The 26,860-nt window shown below is 36.8% G+C and overlaps 3 protein-coding genes across 4 annotated transcripts; all 3 read left to right on the top strand.

The window, feature by feature from the left end:
- The first annotated feature begins 897 nt into the window (after nucleotides 1–897).
- Nucleotides 898–1,413, top strand: LOC142608800 (uncharacterized). Its single transcript, XM_075780473.1, has 2 exons — nucleotides 898–1,098; nucleotides 1,198–1,413. The coding sequence occupies exons 1-2, from the start codon at nucleotides 898–900 to the stop codon at nucleotides 1,411–1,413; spliced, it is 417 nt and encodes a 138-aa protein (XP_075636588.1).
- Nucleotides 1,414–7,098: 5,685 nt separating this feature from the next.
- On the top strand, nucleotides 7,099–7,455 carry LOC142608801 (uncharacterized). The gene has a single exon (XM_075780474.1). The coding sequence runs from the start codon at nucleotides 7,099–7,101 to the stop codon at nucleotides 7,453–7,455; it is 357 nt and encodes a 118-aa protein (XP_075636589.1).
- A 7,672-nt stretch (nucleotides 7,456–15,127) lies between these two features.
- On the top strand, nucleotides 15,128–24,299 carry LOC142609552 (LRR receptor-like serine/threonine-protein kinase EFR). Of its 2 annotated transcripts, XM_075781162.1 has the most exons (5): nucleotides 15,128–15,281; nucleotides 17,814–20,573; nucleotides 23,225–23,496; nucleotides 23,569–23,668; nucleotides 23,981–24,299. In XM_075781162.1, exons 2-5 carry the CDS (start codon nucleotides 17,870–17,872, stop codon nucleotides 23,983–23,985), a joined length of 3,081 nt encoding a protein of 1,026 aa, XP_075637277.1. In that variant the 5' UTR covers nucleotides 15,128–15,281; nucleotides 17,814–17,869; the 3' UTR covers nucleotides 23,986–24,299. The 2 variants fall into 2 exon arrangements, with proteins under 2 accessions (XP_075637277.1, XP_075637276.1); XM_075781161.1 differs by having other exon boundaries at nucleotides 23,225–23,668.
- The last annotated feature ends 2,561 nt before the right edge of the window (nucleotides 24,300–26,860 follow it).

A 26,860-nucleotide genomic window follows, 5' to 3' on the forward strand; every position in this document is an offset into this window, starting at 1 on the left:
GCCAGAAGGTCCTGCAAGGGTATGGTTCAGTAAGTTGACACCGAATTTCATCGGCACTTTTAAGGAGTTAAGCATCCAGTTCGCTTCGCACTTCATTGGAGGGCATAGACACAAGAAGACCACAGCGTGCCTGATGAATATCAAACAACGGGAGAAGGAGACGCTGAGATCCAACATAGCACGTTTCAACAAGGAGGCACTCTTGATTGACGAAGTCGACGATAAGATACTCGTGGCAGCGTTCACCAACGGACTACGGAAGGGTAAGTTTCTATTTTCCTTATACAAAAATGACCCCAAAACTGTGTTAGAGGTACTCTATAGGGCAACCAAGTACATGGATGTTGAAGACGCATTGCTAGCCCAAGAAGATAGACCTAAGAAGAGGGAAAGACAAGAGGAAGCACGACAGGACAGAGGATGAAAGAGAACAAGGACTGCGGACCGATGAAAAGATGGGTAATCCAAACCCCCCATTGGGAGGTTTACAAACTTCACGCCTTTAAATGCCCCGATTGATCAAGTCTTGATGCAAATCAGGGACAAAGAAGCCCTGACGTTCATAGGGAAGCTAAAAGGAGATCCCAACAAAAGGTCTTAAGATAAGTACTGCCGATTCCACCGAGATCACGGGCACGACACATCCAACTGCTACGATTTGAAGCAACAAATTGAAGCCCTTATTCAGCAAGGAAGGTTGCAGAGGTTCGTCAGCAAAGAGAGGACGGACACACCACAAGAGCACCTACACGACGAGAGAACAAACGTCCCAAGCCGCCTATAGGAGACATAAGGATGATCGTGGGTGGAACTACAGCCTCCTGCTCCACTAAAAAGGCTCACAAGACTTACCTAAGGATGATTCAGAATGTTTAGCTCACAAGCATCGTCCCCAAGATGGCACAGGTCGACAGCCTCGTCATTGGATTTTCAGAGGAAGACGCTCGCCATCTCCACCACCCACATGATGATGCACTAGATATTAGCGTACAAGTGGGGGATAAAAACACACACCCGGTCCTAATTGATAATGGTAGCTCCGCAGATATCCTTTATTACCTAGCATTTCAGCAGATGAGGATTGATAGAGAACGACTGGTATGGACTAACACTCCGCTTGTTGGTTTTGGAGGAACCAGTGTACTCCCCCTCGGCACAGTCACGTTGCCTATTACAGTTGGTGATTACCCCTAGCAGATCATTAAGGACGTGACATTCCTAGTGGTCGACTGCTCGTCTACTTACAATGCCATCTTAGGACGGCCTACCCTCAACTTGTGGAAAGCGGTAACTTCAACCTACCATTTGATGATCAAATTCCCTATCGACTATGGAGTAGAAGAATTACGTGAAGATCAGGTGGCCACTCGCAAATGTTACATAGCTATGTTGGAGATGGACAACCATCTTTAGGCCAAGAATATAGAAGAGCATTGGGTGGTGTCAAAGCCCGCTGAGAGACTTGAAGAAATACATCTTGTTGATTCCAGACCTAACTGGATGACTAGGATTGGCACCCTTTCCAATCCGACTATCCGCTAAGCGCTCACAACTTTTCTTTGGGAAAATCAAGATGTCTTCGCTTGGAGTCATGAAGGCATGCTAGGGATCAACCCCTCAGTCATAGAACATAGGTTGAATGTGATGGAAAAGTGCATGTACGCAACGGAAAAAAAAAAAAAAAAAAAAAAAAAAAAAAAAAAAGGGATCTACTTCATTCGTAATTGTTAACATGTACTATGTAAAGTTCAAAATATAGAACAAGAGAGTGTACCTTGGAGCGGTGAATTTCAAAACCGAAGATCAAAATCACTTGGGAACACTTTCAATCTTCACTCCAATTCCACTAACGCCCAAGATGTGTGGTCTCTCAATCAGTTCCAAAGGGAGAATGTCAAAGTGTCTAGCACTTTCTACACGCCTTTTTTTACAATAGTATTCTTACAATTCTCTACAGAAAATTTTGTATGTTTCTCTCTTTGTATCTAACTAATTATCTGATTGGGCTGGTCTTTTGGGTCTTTCCAATTAGGCTTAAGTGTGTGGCTTGGAGTAGGACCAAAAGAGAACAATAAGACACTAGCTCCAATGGGTCTCGGGCTTTTTCTATCAACTCTTGACAAGTCCAAAATTGCCATTAATTATATTTAATACCACTATATTGTTAGAATTAGTGCCCTTAAATCCTATTGTATGATGTTATGTATGACATTATGTATGACATGATGTATGACTTTATATTGTAATTGATAAATTTATTTTATTATTATCTAAAATAATGGTAACGTGAATATGGGACATTATCATATAGTCCATGAGATGCATTGTATGTGATTTATGTGAAAAGTCACAGAAGATGTAAATCACAAGTTCTTTGTAAACTCAGAATTTATAGTTCGTAGTCGGTGATGAAATTGGGCATTTCATCTGCGAAGACTATAACGTGTCAACTAAGATGATTTGTCTTGATCATAGAAGTGGAAGCTTCTAGTTGATATGTTGATATGTTTTAAGAGTTAAAACATATTGAACAGGACCGCTGTGAGATTTATTATTCTTCTAACGACTGTCAAATGAATAATAAATCTCACGACTTCTATTTGCATGAACTCTTAATCCTGAGAGAATAATGGACCTGATCATGAAGTATAGGTTGCTTTGATATATCAGGAGTGAGATCTGAAGTGACGGTCAAAACCTCAGTATGTTGGGCAGCCACATTTAGTGTTGATGGAACATATATTCTCAAGATGGAATTCATAATCTCTTGATGGAGATATAAAATATTCCCTTGAGATAAGTTTAATGGTTTCAGTTATTTAGAGAGTTAAGCCTAACCACTTTAGTGAGAAATTACTAAAGTATATATTTATGAAATTGGATTTCATAAATATATGATGAATAACTTTAAAGAATTAAACCGGGTACTCAAGGATAAGATGTAGTAATTTACAAAGTGGCAGTCTACGTTTATGACTTTGTGTTACTACGAATATTTTATGAATGGGTTACGTGTTTAATAAAGTTTTGGGATATAATTTATTAATAAGGCCTAGAGTGCAATTATATTTATATAGTGGTATTAAATATAATTAATGGTAACATTGGACTTGTCAAGAGTTGACGGAAAAGCCCAAGGCCCATTGGAGCTAGTGTCTTATTGGTCCCTTTTGGTCCCACTCCAAGCCACACACTAAAGCCCAATTGGAAAGGCCCAATAGGCCAGCCCAATTAGATAATCAGTTAGTTATAAAGGGAGAAACATACATAATTTTTATTAGATGAGATTAGAAAAGAAAAGACACGGTGTGTGAGAGAGTGTGAGACACACTTTCATTCTCCCTTTGAAAAACTGATTGAGAGACCACACATCTTGGGCGTAAAGTGGAATTGGAGTGAAGATTAAAAATGTTCCTAAGTGCTTCTAATCTTTGTTTTGAATTTCTCCACACCAAGGTACGCTATCTTGTTCTTAAATTCTGAAATTTATGTAGTGCACGTTATCAATCATGAATGAAATAGATCCTTATTCGTCGCTTCCGCTATGTGTTTTGTATGAGATACAAAACCAGAATTTTTCCTTCATATATAAATATAATTGCACTCTAGGCCTTATTTATAAATTATATCCCAAGACTTTATTATACATGTAATCCCTTCATAAAATATTCGTAGTAATACAAAGTCATGAATGTAGATTGCCACTTTGTAAATTACTACATCTTATCCTTGAGTACTCGGTTTAATCCTTTAAGTTATTCATCATATATTTATGAAATCCAATTCCATAAACATATACTTTAGTAACTTCTTACTAAAGTGGTTAGGCCTAACTCTCTGAATAACAAACCCATTAAACTTATCTCAAGGGAATATTTTATATCTCCATTAAGAGACTATGAATTCCATCTTGAGAATATATGTTTCATCAACACTAAATGTGGCTGTCCAACATTCTGAGATTTTGACCGTAATATTAGATCTCACTCCTGATATATCAAAGCAACCTACATTTCATGATCAAGTCCACTATTCTCTCAAGATTAAGAGTTCATGTAAATAGAAGTCGTGAGTTTATTATTCATTTGACAGTCGTTGGAAGAATAATAAATCTCACAGCGATCCAGTTCAATATGTTTTAACTCTTAAACATATCAACATACCAACTAGAAATCTTCATCTCCATGATCAAGACAAATCATCTTAGTCGATATGTTATAGTCTTCACAAATGAAATGCCAAATTTCATCACCGACTACGAGCTACATTTTGAGTTTACAAAGAACTTATGATTTACATCTTCTGTGACTATATCACATAAATTACATACAATGCATCTCATGGACTATATGATAATGTCTCAATATTCATGTTATCATTATTTTAGATAATAATAAAACAACTTTATTAAACATAACATTAAGTCATACATAATGTTATAAATAATAACATACATAACATCATACAATAGGATTTTTTTTTTTTTTTTTTGAAAAGTCATACAATAGGATTTAAGCGCACACATCCTAACAGAATGTGTCGCCTACTTTTCCACCTGTTCGACAAAAGAAGAGAGTATTCGCCCAAGAGTGGGACCAGGCTATAATGGAAGAGGTCTGCAAATTTCAAGATGCGAACTTTATTAGGGAAGTATATTACCCCGATTGGCTAGCCAACGTGATGATGGTTAAGAAAGCCAATGGGAAATGGAGAATGTGCGTAGACTTTACGGACCTGAACAAAGCATGCCTCAAGAACAGCTACCCGCTACCGCAGATTGACGTTCTTGTAGACTCTACAGCTCGCCACCAGTTGCTAAGCTTCATGGACTCCTTTTCTGGCTACAATCAAATCAAGCTAAATGAAGCTGATCAAGAGAAGACTTCGTTTGTCACAAGCCAAGTGCTATTTTGCTATAAAGTGATGCCATTCAGACTTAAAAGCGCAGGCGCGACGTATCAAAGGCTAATGAACAAGATGTGTACACATCAGATCGGAAGGAATGTCGAAATCTATGTTAACGACATGTTGGTAAAAAGTTAAAGGGAGGGCTATTATTTGAACGACCTCAGGGAAACCTTCAACACCCTCCGCTCTTACAACATGAAGCTCAATCCGAGCAAGTATGCGCTCGGGGTGATGGCCGAAAAATTCTTGGGGTTCATGGTATCTTAAAGAGGTATCGAAGTCAAACCCGACAAGGTCTGGGCCATTATGGAAATGACGCCACCAAGGAACATGAAGGAAGTCCAAAGCCTCAACGGCAAAGTAGCAGCGCTGAATAGGTTTGTATCACGGGCAATGGACAAATTCCTACCTTTCTTCCGTACATTAAAGAAGTCTTTTGAGTGGACTGCCGAGTGTCAGTAGGCGTTCGAGGATTTAAAAACCTACCTCTCTTCCCCACCATTGCTAAGTCCCTTCAAGCCTAGGGAAGAGTTGTTCCTCTATTTGGCAGTATCCCCGGCTACCGTCAACGCGGCCATGGTCAGGGAGGAAAATAAGGCACAAATGCTCGTGTACTACACCAGTTAAGCACTCCAAGGCGCGGAGGAGAGATACCCACCAATGGAGAAACTCGTATTCGCTTTAGTCACCGCAGCCCGTAAGCTGAAGCCATATTTTCAGGCTCACACTATCGTCATCCTAATTGACAAGCCTCTGTGGCGAGCAATGAGTAGTCCTAAAGCCGCTGAACGAATGGCGCTATGGGTGATAGAACTGAGTGAGTTCAACATACAGTACCGCCCGCGCACCACAATAAACGAGCAAGTAATCGTCGACTTCATTGCGGAGTTCACTAATATGGAAGGCCAAGGGGCAGAAGAACATCATCAATGGAGTGTTCACACGGATGGGTCATCTAACAGGCATGTTGGAGGAGCCAGTGTATTGCTCCATTCCCCTAAAGGAGATGAGGTTGAGTGCATAGTTCATCTCAACTTCCCAATAACAAACAATGAAGCCGAGTACGAAGCATTGGCGGCATGACTAAACCTTGCTAAAGCCGCGAGAGCAACAAGTGTGATCATACGCTGCGACTCTCAGGCAATCATCAGTCAAATAAATGGCAACTACGAGTGCAAAGGGGAAAGAATGAAGAGGTACCTAGAGCAAGTACAGAAATGAGCAAGCGAGTTGCGCGCCAAGTTCATCCAAATCCCAAGGGAGGAGAATGAACAAGCTAATCGCCTAGCTAAAGCCGCATTAGCAGAACCTATGCTTATCCCTGATAAGGTACTTTCTTTTGTTCAGCTTTCTCCTTTGATTGATGACATCGGTGTACAAGAGATAAACTCAGGAAGCAACTGGACTACGCTAATAGTCTCTTGTTTGAAAAACGCCATGCTACTCGATGGAAAGGAGGTTGCCAAAAAACTGTAGGTCCAAGCAGCGCGATTCGTCCAGATAAAGGACATCCTTTACAAGAGGGGTTTCTCCTACCCATACCTAAGATGCTTGAGTCCTGAAGAAGCAAACTATGTCATGAGAGAAGTCCATGAAGGCATCTGCGGGAACCACTCAGGATTATGATTCTTGGTGCAAAAAATGATTCGGGTCGGGTACTATTGGCCTACCACACAGAAAGATGCACAGGCATATGTTAAAGCCTATGACAAGTGCCAAAGGTTTAGCAATGTCATTAGGCAGCCGGCAGAAGAACTTACCCCAGTGGCAACCCCATAGCCTTTTTCTCAATGGAGACTAGACATCATGGGCTCATTCCCGATAGCAATGAGACAACTGAAGTTCCTAATAGTCGGCATAGACTACTTCACCAAATAAGTAGAAGCTGAAGCCCTGGCCACCATCACAGAGAAAAATGTACGAAGCTTCATCTTGAAAAACATCATTTGCATATACAGGATCCCTAGGGTATTGATATCAGATAATGGGAAGCAGTTCAACAACGACTCCTTCAGAGACTTTTGCTCACAGTTGGGGATCAAGAACCACTACTCCTCCCCTGCCCATCCTCAGGCTAACGGACAAGTTGAGGTCACAAACCGATCCTTGCTTTGAATCATTAAGACTCAGCTCAAGGGGGCCAAGGGTGTATGGCCCAAAGAGTTGCCAAGCGTACTATGGGCCTACAAGATGACAACCAGAACTCCCACTGGAGAAACGCCGTTTCGACTGGCATACGGAAGCGAAGCAATCATCCCAGCTGAGGTCAGGCTCACAAGCTACAGAATGGACAATTATGACAAGAGGAGGAATGATGAGGCCTTATGTTTACAGCTTGACCCAGTTGATGAAGTAAGGGCGACAACTAAGCAGAGGCTAGCGAGATATCAAGACCTTATGGCCAAGCACTACAATGCCAAAGTCAAGCACAGGGACTTCCAAGTTGGAGATCTCATCCTAAGAAAGGTCCCGTGCGCCACGAGAGATCCATCCCAAGGAACGCTTGGACCCAATTGGAAAGGACCTTACAGAGTCACGTCATGGTAGAGAAAAGGCACTTACTACTTAGAGACACTTGAAAGGCAGAAATTGTGCCATCCATGGAATGCTAGGCATCTCAGGAAGTACTACCAGTAGAAGACAACATGAAGGACACTACTCCTCATTTCTAGTTTATTTTCTTTTTGCCATTTCTTTTAGTCAACTCTTATCTATAGTACTTTTTAAGCCTAAAGGGCTGAGTTTTTTTCTTTTTGGAACAATTTTCTACTTATATATGCATTCATCACAATATGAGGAATTATTCAATTATAAGCTATGTGCATGTTTGCTCCTATAAAGCTACAAGTTTATTACTAAGTCCACTAAGTGGACGAGTTCATTATAAGTCCACAAAGTGGACGAGGTTATTGCTGAATCCACAAAATGGATGAGTTTATTACTGAGTCCATAAAGTGGATGAGTTTATTATAAGTCCACAAAGTGGACAAGCTTATTACTAAGTCCAAAAGTGGATGAGTTTATTATAAGTCCACAAAGTGGACGAGTTTATTATAAGTCCACAAAGTGGATGAGCTTATTACTAAGTCCACAAAGTGGATGAGTTTATTATAAGTCCACGAGTTTATTACTGAGTCCATAAAGTGGATGAGTTTATTACTAAGTCCACAAAGTGGATGAGTTTATTATAAGTCCACAAAATGGACAAGCTTATTACCAAGTCCAAAAGTGAACGAGTTTATTATAAGTCCACAAAGTGGACGAGCTTATTACTAAGTCCACAAAGTGGATAGGTTTATTACAAGTCCACAAAGTGGACAATTTTATTACCAAATCCACAAAGTGGACGATTTTATTACTAAGTCCACAAAGTGGACAAGCATATTACTAAGTTCGCAAAGTGGACAAGCATATTACTAAGCCCACAAAGTGGACGAGCCTATTACTAAGTCCACAAAGTGGACGAGCCTATTACTATGTCCATGAAGTGGACAAGTCTATTTCAAAGACCACAAAGTGGACGAGCCTATTTCAAAGACCACAAAGTGGACGAGCCTATTACTAAGTCCACAAAGTGGATGAGTTTATTATAAGACCACAAAGTGGACAAGTTTATCAAGTCCACTAATGGACGAGATTATCAAGTCCACAAGAGGACGAGCTGGTAAAGGCCAGAAGTGGACGAGCTTAGTCCACAAGTGGACATGCTTATTAAGTCCACAAGTGGACAAGTCTAAGTCCACAAACAATCGGAATTGTCCTAGTATCCAAAAATAGATATACAATCAAGAGATGTAGAGATCAACTAAAGCAATACGTAGAGTTCAAATAAAGCAATGGATGTAAAGAAACGCCACAGCATAAAAAGTGTTTACAATAAGAAGCCTAAAAACAAAAGGGCATTAACATTGTCTAGAAAATGGACGGAGTACATAGTAAATTATGAAAAACAAAAAGCTAAGGGTCTTAGGTGTTCTGGGCTGAAGGATTCTTGTCACCCTTAGTGAGAAGGTCCTGGACAACTTGAACAAAGGGGTCTTCAACATCTTGAGCTTCATGGGACGAGATTAAAGAAGCGTCAGGCTTCTCCACGGCAGGTTGAGTGAGAACAACGCTATCATCCTTTGGATCTCGCTCTGACTGGGTAGAGTCATCGTTCTCCTCAAGGATAGTGTCACCAGCCGAAGTAGACGGCACCGAATCGTCCATGCTGACCTTGGAAAAATCCAAGTGTAGGTAGACGAACTGGGCCTGTTTTAGGTAGTCCTCAAACCCTTCACCATAATAGACAGCGCAAGAGTCAATAAACTCTTACAAAGCCTTGAACTCCGTCACGACATCGACTCTGGCCGTCTCCATCTGCTAATAGAGAGCCGAAAGATCCTTCTCTAAATTTGCCTTTGCCTCGTTAGCCTTTTCTCTAAGATTGGCCTCTTCTGTCACCTTCTTCTTCAAGTCCTCCACCTCCTTGTTCAGAATGCGAAGGGCTTCCTTGTACTATGCTTGCTCGTCGGTTAAGGTATCATTACGTTTCCTAAGGCAATGAATCACCCCTTCCTCGACAACACACCTATCTTAAAGGGCCTTCATACGCACCATCGTCTGCTAAGCAAGATAACCGTCAGCTAAGAAACGAAGAGTCACGAGGCGTATATGTGTCAAAGGGAAGAGACGTACCCTAGAAAGGTCAAAAAGACCCAACGACCCTAAGTCCTCAGTATCCTAATTACCACAAGGATCTAGGTTCGTCTCCTTAATGATCGACTCGACCATCTCGACCGTGTAATCCTTGTGAGTAAGAAGATGACGGGTTTCCTAGCTGATGGGGCCTATCGACGTCATCTGGCCTTTGCCTACCCCATAAATTTACTTGGGAGGCGACGACTTCTTCAGGTGTTTGTCAATTGAAGGGGTAACCTTGCCCTTCTTTGGGGGCCGATCCTCCTTCCCGTCAGCCTTGCGTTTGGGCGCCCCCTTCCTAACGACCTTGGGAGCTGATGAGGTCGCCACCTCCTTACCCTTCACTTCTATCTTGCAGATAGCGGCTGCCCTTACTGAGGCTCTCATTCTAGCTACCTCCATTTCTGCAAAGGACGACTGACGAAGTTAGATGCATAGACAACATACGAATGGTGACGAGCCAAAAAGAGATCACAATACTTACGTCGACGAGAGTACTTGTTTAATCTACATGTTGCTAGCATTGGCTCCAGACCACCGCAATAAGCATGTAGTGTATCAAGAGTAATCAAGTCCCTGCACCTCTGTTCTTCAAATGGAACTTCAAGGACCCGACGAATGAATTCCTCTTGCTTGTCAATTATGCGTGGATGGATGCTCGCTGAAAAAAGAAGCAGATGGCATCATCAAATTAAAAGAGTAGATGACATTAAATCTAAAAGATAGAAAATAAAGTAAAAGCAGACGACGCTAAACCTAACTCCTTAACAATGCCCCAAGTGTTGTCAAAACCATGAGGCATGGTAACCCACTCTTCTGGACAACATACCCAATTTGTCCCTTGTACAAAAAATATCTACTCTTCTACTTCCTATTGGATTCAAGCATGTCTGACACCAGCCTTAATGTTTTCTTCCTTCCTGCAAAATGGAATATTCCTTGGGATGAGGCAATCAGCTGGTACTAAGGCTGGGAATATTCCTTGATTAAGGGATTCTGCCATTGTGAGGGAATAGTGACAAGATATCCAAGATACGTCCACGTGTGTGTGAAAAGTACTATCAGCATTAGTTACCCAATGTATATCTAGAGGGTAAAAGATTCCTTCTGCGTGAACATTATTTTTGGAGTTTAGCTTAGCTACTATACATGCAGAAGTAATTTTGCGACCAAAACGGAGGTAATCTATTCTGGGATACTTGAACCATTGGCCATCATGAGCATCATTTTTCAAAATTTCACGCCAGAATTTGTGAAAATACTTATTCTCTCAAGGAAAAATGTATGAGTAGAATTCTAGTTCGAAATTGAGGTACAAGTAGTACTCATTGGGTAAGTACCACATGTAAAGGTAGTGTACAACATTCCAGTTTGTTAGCCAAAATGCAAATGGAGTTTTCCATGGTTGCTCAATTTCTGGGAAAAGGGCAAGGAAATGGTGTTGGTGTTGTTTGAGGTAATCATGGAGGACTCGAATGATTCTTTGGAATCTGGCTTGAAGGGTCAGAGTCTTTATTTGGTCTTTTATTTCTAGGGGAAGTGTTTCTATCATGTTCATGATATCATTAGGGGCTGAAGAAGAAGAAAGGGCCTAAGGATGTGGATGGATTTGTTATTGGGTATACACATAAGGGTGGAGGAATTATTGTGGTATGAAGGACTAGAGGCTTTCTAGAAAAGTAACCAGTGATAAGGTTATCTGTACCTTTGATGTGTTTGACTTGGAAGGACCATTGTGAAAACCAATTCGACCATCTAAGTAACTGAGGATGGGGGAGCATTTTCCTTTTGAATTGGAGCATTTTTGGAAAAGAAGACATGTCCATTTCTACAAAAAAAATTATGACCAAAGAGGTGAAATTGGAACTTTTCAATTCCATGTTTGACTTCCAGAATTTCTTTGAAAGTAGAATGATAATGAAGCTCTGAAGGCTTGAATGCACCACTTTTATATCCACAAATATTTCTTTTACTATCAATTTCTTCAAAGAGAGCTACTGCCCAATACTCATTACTTGCATTTGTCTGTAGAATTCTTTTGCCTGTTCCCAGAATCTGCAAAGGGGGAAGTTTTTCTGCTAATTTTTTGAATTGTTGGACTACTTCTATATGAACCGGATTCCATTTTGTGGGAGATTTTTTCAACAATTTAGACAAACAATCTCTGCGTCTGGAGATTTTTGGGATGAAATCTGACATGTAATTAACAATTCCAAGAAACTGCTGAATCTGTTTGGTGCTGGTGAGCGTATCTGAAAATTCACTAAGAGAGACTGCTATGTGAGGCTGCAAAGTGTACTTTCCATCTGAAATATTTACGCCCAAAAAGTCAATAGAAGATACTCCTATGACCATTTTCTTTTCTGAAAGCATTATCTCTTGAGCTTTTACTAAATTGTAGAATTCTATAAGCAATTGTTCATGGGATTCTACATCTTTTGAAAATAGGAGGATATCATCTACATAGATCAATGCATTTGACAAAAGCGGTTGGAACAGCGTTACCATTGCTTTTTGGAATTAAGATGGAGCATTTTTTAGGCCAAAAGGCATTACAGTCCATTGATAATGGTGGTCTGGGATGCAAAATGCTGTCTTGTATCTTTCTTTTGGATGGATTCCTAATTGCCAGAATCCTGCTTTGAGATCAAACTTTGAAAACACTTTGGCATGGGAAAGATGTTGGAAAAGGGCACTTTTGTTTGGCCAAGGGAACTTGTCATCAACAAGGAAATGGTTAAGATCTTGGTAACTAATTACCAATCTAAGCTTTCCTTGAACTTGTTCTGCATGCTTGTTAACATAGAAAGCTTCACACGCCCATGAAGAAGTTGTGGGTTCAATGAGGTTTTCTGAAAGAAGAGTGGATAACTCCCGCTTAGCTAAGGATAAGTGTTCTGGATTCATTCGTCTATGACTAGCTTTTGTGGGGTTAACGTCTTCATTCTTTTTGAAGGGAAGGGTGATGAAAAAAGCTGGATTTTTCCACAAAGGATTTGGATTTTTAAGGAGGAATTCAAAGTGAGCGGTTGAACAACATTCATTGATAATCTGGAATCTCAAGGAGTCAAAAGGATTTATTGAGAACAAATGAGGTACCTGGGTCCTGGTGAGAAGGTGTTGTTTATGCAAAAGTCCTTTTAAGGACCATCTGAGACTAGGTATCTGGTGAAGGAGGTTAAATCCTATGAGAAGGTCTCTACCTGTGAGGGGGGATCCAAGGACTTGGTGTCTAACGATAAGGGTTGGAAAAATTCAAATGTGAATGGGCTTACTTTTCTGGGTAATCAAAAATGTTTTTCCATTGGCTGCTCTGAACATCTGATGATGGGGTAACCAAAAGTCTTCGGGTAATATTTTAGGATGAAGGATTGTTGTTGCTACTCCTGTATCAAACAAAGCTATTGCCGAGATGGGTCTAGAATAAGTATCAAGGAGAATGTGAACTTGAGCTATTGGTGTGGGGCCAATTATTGGAGCTATGAGAGGCTGAGATGTGTATATGGTTTGGATTTCTGGGTCTGATTCATCAGTATTGTTTGAATCTGACTCATCTTCTGAGGTTGAATAAGCCATGACTGCCAAGGCTTGAGGAGGGTAATCATCATCCAGGGAAAAGAGCGATTCAACATCTGAAAATGGGGTGTCATCTGCATGAATTTGGGCTTGCTCCAAAAGCTTTGTTACTTTTTCTCTTTTTGGACAATTTTTTGCAAAATGACCGGGTTTTCTACATACAAAACAAATTTTTGAAGTTTTGCCTTTGAACTGCTTTCTTCTGAGGAACTTCCATTTCTTTTTTTCTAAAAAACTTCTTCTTTGAATGAGAATGTTTCTTCTTCCAAGAGTACTTTTTGTAATGATCTCTTCTCTTGGTTGGACAAGCATAATTTTTGTCATAACACTTGATCTGCAAATCTTTCCTTTTACAATTGTCTTTAAGCTTGCTGTGGATCTTGTCGATTTTTGAAAAAAACTTTCTTTGATTGCAGAGTTTTTCCAAAGCAATGAGCACATGCTGATAAATTTCTCCTAAAGAGGCTTGCTGCAGGGTGATTTTTTGAATATTCATCATGCGGAGAGTTTCATCACCTAATGGTTCTGGGAATGAATTAAGGAAAGTGTGCTTGAAATTGACATCATCCATTCCATTAAAGGCGTAGTACCTACTTGACATTCTGTCAAAATGTTTTTCCAAATCTTTTCTTTCAAGAGAGCAACATTTCATCAGTAAGAATTCATCTCTTGCTACTTCAATGTAATGAGCTAATGAACCAAGAAATTCATTATGAAGGATTGTGAAAATGGTCTAATTCTTGGATACGCAACACAAACTTTAACTCATAACTCTTGTTATACTAGGATACCACAACACAAACTTTCATACTTATCACAATTAAAATTAAATAATGTGGGTTGGACACTCGGTATGTGTTACTGCTTCAGTCAAAAGGAGAAAAAAAAAAACTTTAAATTTTTATCAAACTCATAACTAGCTGGACAGCAGCATTTGAATTCGAATTCTCCTGAAATTTCCAATGACATATCAAAGTCTTGCAATTCCAATTTTACTGTCATATTAAAATAAGTTTCTTAGCCTATCAAAAATATATATATATATTTCTTAGAAAAATTCTTCTTTTACACGGTACACAACACATAAAAAGTGACACATTTGCAAAAATTGATAAACATTGTATACATTTAGCAAAAGTATATAACATTTGTCAAAGTATATAACATTTGTCACTTTTTGTGTCTAGAATATAAATTTATGTGAACATGTAAAGCAATTTTTTGAATTCCACATATAAAAGCAAACTCTGGTATCAGATATGGTCATTCACTACAAACTAAGCAGAAAGCCCTATTTGAGAGAGAAAGCCCTACTGCAACACCAAGACAGCATTCAAGGTAATTATTTTCTTCATTGTTGTTCTTTTGGTGTGTGAATTTTGCATTTGTTTTCTATGAATTAGAATTCTTCTTTTGTTGCTGTTACAATCTTTTTTCATTGTTCTTTTTTCTCAACCAAGGACTGATTATTTTGAAATGACTGAGATTTCAAATATTAAGCATGAATCCCATTAATATGCTGAAAATGTCAAGGCAATCGAAAAATCTCTTTGAGAATTTAATAATCAATTAATCAATCCCTTCCACACAATTAATAGTAGACTAGCTAAAAATAGTTGCAGGCCCCCTTACTATCAAAAACCCGGCTAGAGGATAAAGAAGAAAAATATATAAAATATTTAGTTAAAACACACAAGTTACACGGTTTAAGTTTCATTTGACATTTGATTCTCAAAAGATAATAAAAGATTCGCTTTAGTCCCTGTGAATCCTTATTTCCAAAACTGCTAAAAATTCTTTTAAATTTATTATTATTAAAAAAAAAAAAAAACTCGAAACATCATTCAATCATGTTACATGATTGAATCATGTCTGGGGCCTTTGGGCCCCTCCAAGAACATATCCGCCCAGGCCCCAGCTTAACAAGGAAAGATGCGCCGTTTAACCTAATTCCAAATTTTTTTTTTTTTTAAGAAAAATAGAAAAGAAAAGAGAGACAGACGACAGAGACTGAGAGATAGAGAGATAGAGAGAGAGGGAGGCATCAACCACAACCACCGACCACTGACCCACCGATCAAGCCGTCGGCCTCTCCATTCCGATCTACCCAATTTCAAGTATTTATTATCACTTTTAAAACCTGATACTGCTATGATGTTTCTCTGATGCTCTTTCTCCACACCGTTTATAGTTTGTGCGAATATATGATTGGGGTTTTTTTTTTTTTTTTTTTTTTTTTTTTTTTTGCTGAGGATGATTATGAATTGAATATATGAATAATTGATCTGTGAATGTGTGATTGTGTTTGTGAATCTGTCTCTCAGAGACTGAAAATTATATTTGCTGTGAGTAAAGTTATATTATATACAGAGAGTAGGGGCTGTAAAAAATAATATAAAATAATGTTCATTTGTTTGACTGCAACAATAGGAACATGCACAAACAGACCAACAGAGGGTAGTGATTCAGGAAAAAAAAAAAACCCAATACTTGGGAAAAGTGTGTTAGTAGCGCATTAAAAATTCATAATGATGTTTTTTCGCGTCTATGTTTGTCGTTTTATGGATTTTGTAATGTCGTTTGCTTGGCTTTTGGATTAGGTCCATTTAGGATTTAAGAAGTATGGGTATTGCTGGTTAATTTTGTTTTTTAATGTGTTTTTGATATTATCAGGTATGGTAGTGTTGAGTTTAGAATGCTCAAAAATATTCATGTTCGTAAGAGTATCTGTAGTAGATGTTGCAAAAAAAAAATGTCATTTTACAGTACTAAAAGTCTACTTTATTATTTTACCACATCATTTTACAACATCTTATTTATCAAATGTTTTATCATTCAATTCTATACATTAAAATAATATTACAACACATTAAAATAATATAATATCTCCACTCTATTATCATCAACAATAGCAACAGTAAGTCAGCAACAACATCAACGCCGATCAACAACAGCAACAACAACAAACCAACACCAACAACACCAACAGCATCAACACCAACAACACCAGCAAATTCCAAATCCAAAAACCTCAAAAAAAGAGGGAAAAAAAAAACCCACATTGATCAGCCGATCCAAAACAGCGATGCAACCAACGAACCAAAACGCCAATCCAACAAACCACAACCCACACAATGCCGATCCAAAACGCTGTCCCGAAACTCACATCGAAACCCATCCCAAATCTCACACCCACAAGTCGTCGACGTCATCGGCGTTTCCGTTTCTTCATCATCGGTGTACCGCTTCGCCGGCGACAAGTCGAGCAGCGGTTTTCCGACGAGTTCCGACTTCTTATTGTTGTTCGCGAAGTTCGACATCAAGGCGAAGATTGTTGCTAAGCTGAACGTTCTCCTTCCTTAGCCTCTCGTTCTCGTTTATCAGATCCGCTGGTGCAGTTGTCCTCGTCGGCGACAAGTTCGCTGACACCACATGTGGCAACCTTCTTGAACAGGGAGGAGAGAGAAGAGATAGAGAGTGACAGAGAGAAGAAATGAGATACAGTCACGGAGAGAGAGATATCAGTGAAAGAGGAGAGAGAAAAAGAAATAAAATAATAATATTAAAATATACCATTGTTGTCCGTACTGTGGTATTTTTGCAATGGTACTGTAGCAATGTGGTATAATGTTTGAGATTTGGAACATCTGATAAAGCTCCGTTTTTATGTTTGGTGTACCAAATGTGTCAAATATTTGGCATTTGGCACATTTGGCACGTCTGCTACGGATGCTCTAAGTAAGGGTGTGTTTGGGGCATGGGTGAGTAACAAAGATAAAAAGACAAATAATTAATATAATAAATATGTCAATTTTTTTTTTTTTTTATATTTTGGCCCCCCTAACTTAAAATATTGGGTCCATCCTAATCATGTAAGCTAGTTTTAAAATGAAAAATGATTTAAGAGGCTGGACAATGCAGCCAGAAAATAAAAATTAGTTCTTTTCCAACTTAGTAGCTAAGAATATTCAATAAAATTGTAATAGGATTTTGATTTCTTTTTGTTGCTATGTTCTTTGTTCACTACTGTGTATCTTTTATTCTTTTCTATTAATAATATTACTTTCTTATCTATCAAAAAAATAAAATTGTAAGATATCTTAAAATATATATATATATATATATATATATATATATAATATATATATATAAAAAATAAAAATAAAAAGGTACTAGAGATCTTAATAGCGAGGTTTGTCAATAGAAAGATCGTTGCTAGTGAATATCTCATTGTTGTCAATAACAAACTCACACAGACACGATTTGAAATTGTCTTCAACGAATATTGTTAAAATGTGTGTAATTAACACTGTCTTTCTTTCCCCAGAAATATCCAATGAACTTATCCGAGTCACAATGCACAGGGCACGTTTTAACATAATTCACAGTCAGGTCATTTATCATTGTTAAAATGGTAGTTTCTTATAGGCCAAAAGTCTTCTCTTCTGGGTCATTTTTATTTACATTCACGTGATAATCACTCTTGTTTAAAAGAAAATCCGTGCTATTATATTATGTCTTTTTTTTTTTTAATGCAAATTATGTTATGTGTCATTATCTATAGGTCATGCTAACGTTTTGCATTTACACAGAAATCTATGTCCACTAACATATATTTCTATTAATAATTGAATTTTTGTATTCCACAGAAAGCAAAATCCGGTATGAGATTTTATCCTCCCTTCAAACTTGCAACTCCAACAGAATGACGCACTCTTGTTTGAAATACGAGTGGGCTTTATTAATATTTTTTCATGGGATTCTTCTACTGTGTATGAGCTCATCTTTGATCTCTGCAACAGTTTCGGCTTTTGCAAATGAGGCTGATCGCCTAGCATTACTTGACTTCAAGAATCGGATAACTCAAGACCCACTTCAAATTATGAGCTCATGGAATGACTCCGTACATTTCTGCAACTGGTTAGGTGTTACATGTGGCCCCTCCAGTAAACGAGTCATGGTTTTGAATTTGTCAACTAAGAAATTGTCTGGCTCCATGCCACCCTCTATAGGAAATCTTACTCACCTCACAGGAATCAACCTAGAAAACAACAGCTTCTACGGTGAAATTCCTCAAGAAGTGGGACGTCTGCACCGCCTTTGGCATCTCAGTTTGACTTATAATTCCTTTGGTGGTAAACTTCCAACTAATATGAGCTACTGTTCACAACTTAGAGAGCTTACTGTTGGCCACAACGAGCTTGTCGGGCAGATTCCGGACCACCTCAGCTCATTGTCAAAGTTGGTGTATCTAAGACTTGATGGGAACAACCTTACAGGAAATATCCCAGCTTGGATAGGAAACTTTTCTTCGTTGTATGCTCTTAGTCTGTCCGAAAACAATTTTCAAGGAAGCATACCTAATGAACTTGGTTATCTACCAGGCTTGAAATATTTGCAGCTTTCTGTGAATAATCTATCTGGTACCATCCCTCCTCTGATCTATAATATATCTTCCATATACTTTTTCTCTGTTACTGAAAACCGGCTACATGGAAGCCTTCCACCAGATATTGGTCTCACTCTTCCTAACCTTCAAATATTTTATTGCGGTATTAACAATTTCACGGGACCTATTCCCGCGTCATTGTCAAATGCTTCTCAACTTCAGGGTCTTGACCTTGGCAATAATGGTCTAATTGGGCCAGTCCCTCAAAATCTAGCAAGCTTGCAAGGCTTGGTTGGAGTTTATTTTGCTTACAATAGACTTGGATATGGGAAAGATGATGACCTGCATTTTGTCAATTTCTTGGCTAATTGTACTAGTTTGAAGGTCTTGGATCTTGGTTATAATTATTTTGGAGGAGTATTACCCAGATCCATAGCCAACCTTTCCACCCAGCTACAATCTCTTTATTTTGATGGGAATATGATCCGTGGTGACATCCCTATTGGAATCGAGAACCTTGTTAACTTAGAATTACTAGTACTAAGTTTAAACTTTTTGGGAGGTACTCTCCCCGATGGTCTTGGGAAGCTTCAAAAATTAAAGCACTTATTTTTGGATAATAATACGTTTTCTGGGCCAATCCCTTCCTCCTTGGGTAACTTAAGTATGCTGATAATGCTCTCTATGGAGAAGAACAAATTAGAAGGAAAAATACCCCCAAGCCTAGGAAACTGCCAAAATTTGCTCTTCCTAAACATTTCTAGCAACAATCTCACTGACACCATTCCAAAACAAGTTATCGGTCTTTCTTCCCTTTCAATTTCTTTGGACATGTCTCACAATTTCTTGATAGGTGCACTGCCGTTTGAAGTAGGCAATTTAATACATCTTGCCTGGTTAGATCTCTCAAATAATAGATTATCAGGCAAAATTCCCACCACCCTTGAGACTTGTCTTAGTTTGGAGCACTTGTATTTAGAGGGTAATTCATTTCAAGGTGCAATACCTCAATCTTTGAAGATGTTAAGAGGTTTAGAACAAATAGATCTTTCACGGAATAACTTCTCTGGGAATATTCCTAAATTTCTCGATGAGCTTGCATCACTTAAGTATCTCAATATTTCATATAATGATTTGGAGGGTGAAGTGCCAAGTGAAGGGATTTTTGCAAATGCAAGCCAGATTTCAATCTTCGGAAATAGTAAGTTGTGTGGCGGTGTCCAAGAATTACATTTACCTACATGCACCAGGAAAAATCCTCATTCATCTACGAAGCTTCTTGCACTCAAAATAGTAATTCCTTTCACTAGCATGGTCATATTTGTACTTATTTTACTGTATTTTTTCCGTGCATGTTTTATTGTGAAAAAATCAAGAGAGAGAGCATTAACTGCATCTTCCTTTGAAGATAGGACATTACTTGTCTCTTATGCAGAACTCCTAAAATCAACAAATGGGTTTTCTGAGAACAATTTGATTGGTTCGGGTAGTTTTGGCTCAGTATACAAAGGAGTTCTTTCTAGAAATGGAGCAATTGTTGCGATTAAAGTATTGAACCTTCAAAAACAAGGAGCTTCCGAGAGTTTCATTAACGAATGCAATGCTTTGAGAAGTATACGTCATCGTAATCTCCTTAAGATTATCTCTGCTTGCTCATCCTCTAATTATGAAGGGAATGAATTTAAAAGTCTAATTTTTGAGTTCATGTGCAATGGAAGTCTAGACCAATGGTTGCATCCTAAAGATGATGAGCAATATCAAAACAGGAGATTGAGCTTTATTCAGAGACTGAACATAGCCGTTGATGTTGCTTATGCATTGGAATATCTTCATCACAATTGTGAAACACCAATTGTTCACTGTGATCTAAAGCCAAGCAATATACTCCTTGATGAAGATATGGTAGCCCATGTTGGTGATTTTGGATTAGTGAAGTTCCTTTTCGAAGAATCAAACAATCTCTCTAAAACTCAAATCTTGTCAGTTGGGTTAAAAGGTTCCATTGGGTATATTCCTCCAGGTAATTCTTCAACTAAATGAAGCACACCTAATTTCTTTTGTAACATTTTTTGATTTCATATTAAACTAAAAGTAGAGACTCCTTCAAAAAGCAGCAACTAATGCTCTGGTTTAAAGTGTCTTTTTCTTTTGTCTAAGACCAAAAAAAAACAAAAAACATATTTGCAAAATTGTATGAAAGGTTATAAAAAGAAACAATACATAATACATTAGTGGTTAAATTCTAAGCTCATAAAATTATAATTTATATATATATAATCTAAAAGCTGAAACGTAGCATTTAATGTTGTTATGCTCATATTGAACCACCTCATCAGCCACATTATACTCTTTTTCTTTTTAAATCATTTTTCTCTTTATGAATTTTCTAATTTTTTATATAAAATAATTAAATACAGATCATGAACAAACACTATTATTCATTAGATACAAATATTTGACTATTCAACTGCCCTAATTGATTTCAACTTTTCGTTTTCTTCTTTTTAATTTCAAGTAATTGTTAAAATTAAATAATTCATTATCTTTTTAGTGGATAAATTAACATTTCAAGTATGTCTCTTCATTTATCTACCGTTATAGTGTTTCATCTTCCAAACTTTCAGTTTTTCACAACCTTATCTCTCTCTCGCTCATACATTAATTATTTGTTTAAATTTTACAATGTTATATATACCAATGCACATTTTAGATACAATCACCCATCATCTACAACAAAAAATTTATCATAATACTAATTGTTTTCCATATTTTTCAATCAAGTTTTAATTTTCACTATTTTGAGAAGACATCAAGCATTAAGTGTCTCTTCGTTTATTTACTGTTATAGTACTTTCTCTTCCAAAATTTTGGTTTTTCACAACCTTTTTTTTAAACCTTATATATCTCTCTCATATATTGATTATTTATTTAAGTTTTACAATGTTATATATACCAATGCACATTCTACATACAATCACCCCTCATCTACAACAAAAAAAATTAGTACAATACTAATTGTTCTCCATATTTTTCAATCAAGTTTTAGCTTTCAAAGTTAAGGCAACAATAAGAAGACCATTGAGGGAAACAAAATGCAAGTTCAAAAATGATTTCTTTTATTTTTTCACTTTCTTTTTTGTGTTCTTGCATTTTTTGAAGTGATTTTGTTGTTTTGCTTTCCAAATTTTTCAATAATATTGACTCTTGTTATTTTTAATTGAGACTTAGAATTGTTAATGCAATTTTATTTGGCCTATCATTGTTGTGGAAATTCCTAATGTTGCTATGAAACTTTTTTTTTTATTTATACAAGATAGAATTCTACTCTAGCCTAATCGAAGTATATATGTGTGTGAAGCTCCTTCCTGGAGACTTGAACCTCGGCCCTTGCCCTCCACACTCCACAAGCATTTATACTTGTGGAGTGACCATCGCACCAAGAGAATACGGTGGTGATATGAAACATATTGATAATGAACATTTTTTGTGCTTTTTTGGTAAGCTTTTACTTTGTTTAGTTGATCATCTTTAAAGAAAAAGCCAAAAAAAAAATAAGAAAAAATTTAATTTACTCTAGAGCATCATTATGCTATTAATGTTTTTATGTATAGAAACTTAAGGAATTCGATTAATTCTTCCTTGGAATTCCTATTATCCTTACGTCTAGCCTCTTAGATTAATTTTTGGGGGTTCAAGTGATAGCCTAGCAACATTCTTTATGGTGTCCCCTATTTGTGGTTTAAAATCCACTATCCCCTCCACCACCATCTAAATATGTCTCTCTCTCTCTCTCTCTCTCTCTCTCTCTCTCTCTCTCTCTATATATATATATATATATATATATATATATATATATATACACACACATCTATTCAAATTAAGAATTTTCATGTGTTACTCTTTAAAGATTTTATTAGATGTATAGATGGTACTTTTGGTTTATGAAACATGATCAACAAAACATGATTTTTATGTAATTATATCTAAGACTATAATGCAATGTCATGATGGATGGATTGATCTTATTTTACTATAAAATCTAAATAATCATGTGGTTTATGAATTTGAAAAGTTATATATTGCGGGATTTGTTCATTATGTTCATATGATGAAATAAAGTTTGCTTTTTGCATTTTTATTTTATTTTATATTTCCACTTTATGATATATGATTTATTGATAATAATCTATTGCATAGCTATTTGTATATACTTTTTAACTTAGTTTCAATTGTGTGGAAGAAAGAGATGTGGATCTATGTTTTGGAGAAAAATATACATATAAGTGTTGAATCGCATACATCTATATAGCAGTAAACAAAGTATACATAGTTAAAACTTAGTTTAATAGTTCTCACACTCATACGGTAAAATATATATATATATATATATATATATATATATATATATATAATTTATTAAATTGTATTTTCATACATATTTCACTATATATAAGACCCAACTACAAAATATATTTAATTTGTTAGTTGTTACACCACAAAAAAAAACTTCTAATATAAAACATAATTTCAAATAACACATATTGACTTTTTAAAATATACAATCTAATATATTTATTCAATAATTATCCAATAAAACATATTTATATCAAATTTTTCCGCGCATCACGCTGGTCTATGACTAGTTAGTAATAATGTATCAATCAATTGCAGAGTATGGGATGGGTGGCCAAGTTTCAACACTAGGAGACGTTTATAGCTATGGAATACTCTTGTTGGAGTTGTTCATTGGAAAAAGACCCATTGATGAAATGTTCAAAGATGGCATGAACATTTACAATTTCACTGCAATGGCTTTGCCTGAACATGTCATGGATATATTGGACCCGCTAATGTTCTTTGGAGAGGAAGATGAAGATGTTAATGATGACAAACATAAGGATGACATAGAAGAAAGAGCAATAATCGAAGATCAACATGTCAATGTTAGTAGAAAAATAAAAGATTGCTTGATATCTGTTTTTCGAATTGGATTGTCATGTTCTACAATATCACAGGATGAGAGGGTGCCTATGAATGTTGTCGTCAACGAAATGAATGCAATTAGAGACACGTTTCTTAAATATAAGATGAGGAAACAGAAGAAGAAAGAGCTAGGTACGTTAACTCATTTTATTTGAACATACTTCTTTATAAAATAATAAAAACATAAATTTAAATTGAAGAGGAAAAACAATGTTAATGTGAAAAGAGAAGATAAGGAAAGAATATCAATCTAAACTATTATGATTGTCAAGTCTGCATGTTATTGTTGTTCAATAAATGGAATGGAATGCAATTGTTGTTTGTTTATGTTGTTGCAAGAAAATAATTTGCAGTTGTTTAATTCTTCCCTAATTATATTAGTCATACCCTTATTGCATTATTAATTAATTCATGTGATTGTCTGTACGTTTTATTGCACGACAGGATAGGATGGAAGTAATGACCCTTGATTGAGTAATGTTTCCGAGGCTGTGATGGTCGTAAGTTATAGGCTTGTGACATTCAATTGAGCGATCTTTACAGTTTAATCGTATGCCTCCTCAACCTTTATGACATTGTTTTCCATATCAAAGGTAATTTAGATCAGTTACTAACTGTTATTTGCCAAATGACAGTTTGTTAAACCATATTCCTAAATCTTTATTACTATGGAATGTACGATCCCTACTTTGATTTGTATATGTGTTTCATACACCATTTGTACTATATCCCTCCTTTATGTCATTGCTTGGCTATTTGTCTTTGGCCTTACTCTTCCCAGCTAAATCCTAACTTAGAAATATTTGTGGGCAGTTTCATGGGACTTATTCGGCTATTCCTGTGTTTTTTTTTTTTTCTTGACAGTTTTTAAATAATTTTTTTATTATTTTAAATTATAATGATATGAGAAGTGAATGAAGGAATACATGATGAAACACTATCTCCTTCATTAACTTGTTATATATTTTTCCTGAAAAACAATTAAAAATAAGAAGAAAAAAAATACCGAAATTATTAAATGCTTAATTAGGTGATTTTATAATAACTTATAAAATTATATTACAAAAACATAAGTATTCTGTTAAATTATAATATGATAAAAGCAGTAAATAAAAATGTATAATCGTACTTTTATTCTCAAATTTGATTTTGGTTTTTATGCAAATATTTATAGTGTACTTTTAAATCTACTATAAAATCTTCAACTGATTAATATATATATATATATATATATATATATATATATATATATATATATATATATCATTTCAAGGCTTTTTTGTCAAATATTCTGTTTTTACCAAAAAAATAAAAATAAAAAAACTAACTGAAAAGCCTCTGCCCAAACTTATTTAGTTAGGTACCACATTTTTGGAATACAAGTTTGTTAAACTCAAGTTCTAAGTAAAACTCGAGTTTACCCAACTCAAGTTTGACTTATCTTGAAATTATTTAGTTATGTAACATTTTTTTATCATAATGCTTGTATCTTGAGTTTACTAAACTCGAGTTTCACTTAGAACTCGAGATTAGTGAACTCGAGTTTAAAAAATAGTGCTATATAAAAGTTTAGATGTCTAGGCAGAGGTTTCATAGTAAAATCTTTTGCAAAAATATAATATTAGCCAAAAAAGCCTACATTTTGTATAATACTAACTATGATTATACTGTTACACGTGGGTCGATCCAAATTTCAAATGTGGGAGGGCAGAGCGTGGGGCCAGTTCAAACTAGCCCAGCCCAATTGGGTCCAAACAAAAACTGTTATACGAAAACAAGCACAAGCCCAATAATTCCAGTCATGATACTAAACATGGGCCTACACTTATGTACGCAGGCTCTGTCTTGAATACCCATTCCGATTACGACATGGCCGACGAAGACATAATAAAGAGTACATAAACTGTTATACCAAAACAAGCACAAGCCCAATAATTCCAGTCATGATACTAAACATGGGCCCACACTTATGTACGCAGGCTCTGTCTTAAATACCCATTCCGATTACGACATGGCCGCCGAAGACATAATAAAGAGTACACTTATGTAGTACACGTGACACTGACCAACTATAAAACGAACGGTGCAGATTGATCGCAGTGACCACCAACTGTGATTCTTACTTGTTCCACATTTAATTCTATTTTATTTTCACAGTCAGTCACTTGGTTGAGATTCTCACATCTCACCACAAGTAAAAAAAAAAAAAAAATCTGATTCATGGTAATATGTGTCAACAAGCCAATTGTAATCGGATCCATTACTTTATCATCCATGGTAAAGTTTAGCATTTATTAGTGCTACATTCTTGTTGAGGCACCTCAATCTTAGTGTAACACTTCAATTCACTTCGGTCTCATTTGATATATTACAGTACCATTCAGTCCATTTTGGTCCACCTCAGTCTAGTTCAGTCCCTTCTACCCATTTTGGTCCAATTCGGTCTATTCTATTCATTTCGGTTCACCTTGCTCCAATTCTATTTACTTTTGTCTCATTCAGTCCAATTCATTCCACTTCGGTCCATTCTGCCAATTTCGGTCCAATTCAGTCTATTCTATCCATTTCAGTCCACCTTAGTCCAATTTTGTTCACTTTAGTCCCATTTAGTACAATTCGTTCCACTTCGGTCCATTTTGCTCATTTTAGTCTAATTCGTTCTATTCTGTCCATTTTGGTCTCCTTTGTTCCAATTCTATCCACTTTGGTCCCATTCAGTCCAATTCATTTCACTTCGGTCCATTCTACCGTGCAATTCGGTCTATTCTATCCATTTCTATCCACCTTGGTCCAATTCTGTCCACTTTGGTCCCATTCAGTTCAATTCGATCTAATTCGGTCCATTTGGTCCACCTTGCTCTAATTTGGTTTCATTCAATCCATTCCACTTCGGTCCAATTAGGTGCAATTCGGTCTCATTCGGTCCCTTCTGCCCATTCATTTCACCTCTGTCAACTCGGTCCACTTCGGTCCCATTCAGTCTAATTCGGTCCATTTGGTTATATTATGTTCAATTCAGTCTCAATCGTCCTTTCTTCCCATTTCGGTCCACTTTGGACAAATTTGGTCCAATTCGGTCCATTCTTCCTAGTTCGATCCATTCGGTCCACTTCGGTTCCATTCAGTCTAATTCGGTTAATTCAGTCTACTGTGGTCCAATTAGGTCCTACTCGGTCCAATTCGATCTCATTCAGTCCACTCTACCCAATTTGGTTCACTTTAGTCCTATTCAATCCATTCAATCCACTTCCGTCTACTTGGTCCACCTCAGTCTAATTTGGTCCATTTGGTATTATAAATGGATTTTAATAGATCTCTTTTGTA

Source organism: Castanea sativa, chromosome 9, assembly GCF_040712315.1.
Source record: "Castanea sativa cultivar Marrone di Chiusa Pesio chromosome 9, ASM4071231v1".
Taxonomy (NCBI): domain Eukaryota; kingdom Viridiplantae; phylum Streptophyta; class Magnoliopsida; order Fagales; family Fagaceae; genus Castanea; species Castanea sativa.

What these genes read in the sequence shown, in the direction of transcription:
- LOC142608800 (XM_075780473.1), top strand. Translation starts at nt 898, where the DNA reads ATGGCACAGGTCGACAGCCTCGTCATTGGATTTTCAGAGGAAGACGCT. An exon ending in GGATTGATAGAGAACGACTG is followed by an intron (nt 1,099 to 1,197) that starts GTATGGACTAAC and finishes TACCCCTAGCAG; the next exon opens with ATCATTAAGGACGTGACATT.
- LOC142608801 (XM_075780474.1), top strand. Translation starts at nt 7,099, where the DNA reads ATGACAACCAGAACTCCCACTGGAGAAACGCCGTTTCGACTGGCATAC.
- LOC142609552 (XM_075781161.1), top strand. Translation starts at nt 17,870, where the DNA reads ATGACGCACTCTTGTTTGAAATACGAGTGGGCTTTATTAATATTTTTT. An exon ending in CATTGGGTATATTCCTCCAG is followed by an intron (nt 20,574 to 23,224) that starts GTAATTCTTCAA and finishes AATCAATTGCAG; the next exon opens with AGTATGGGATGGGTGGCCAA.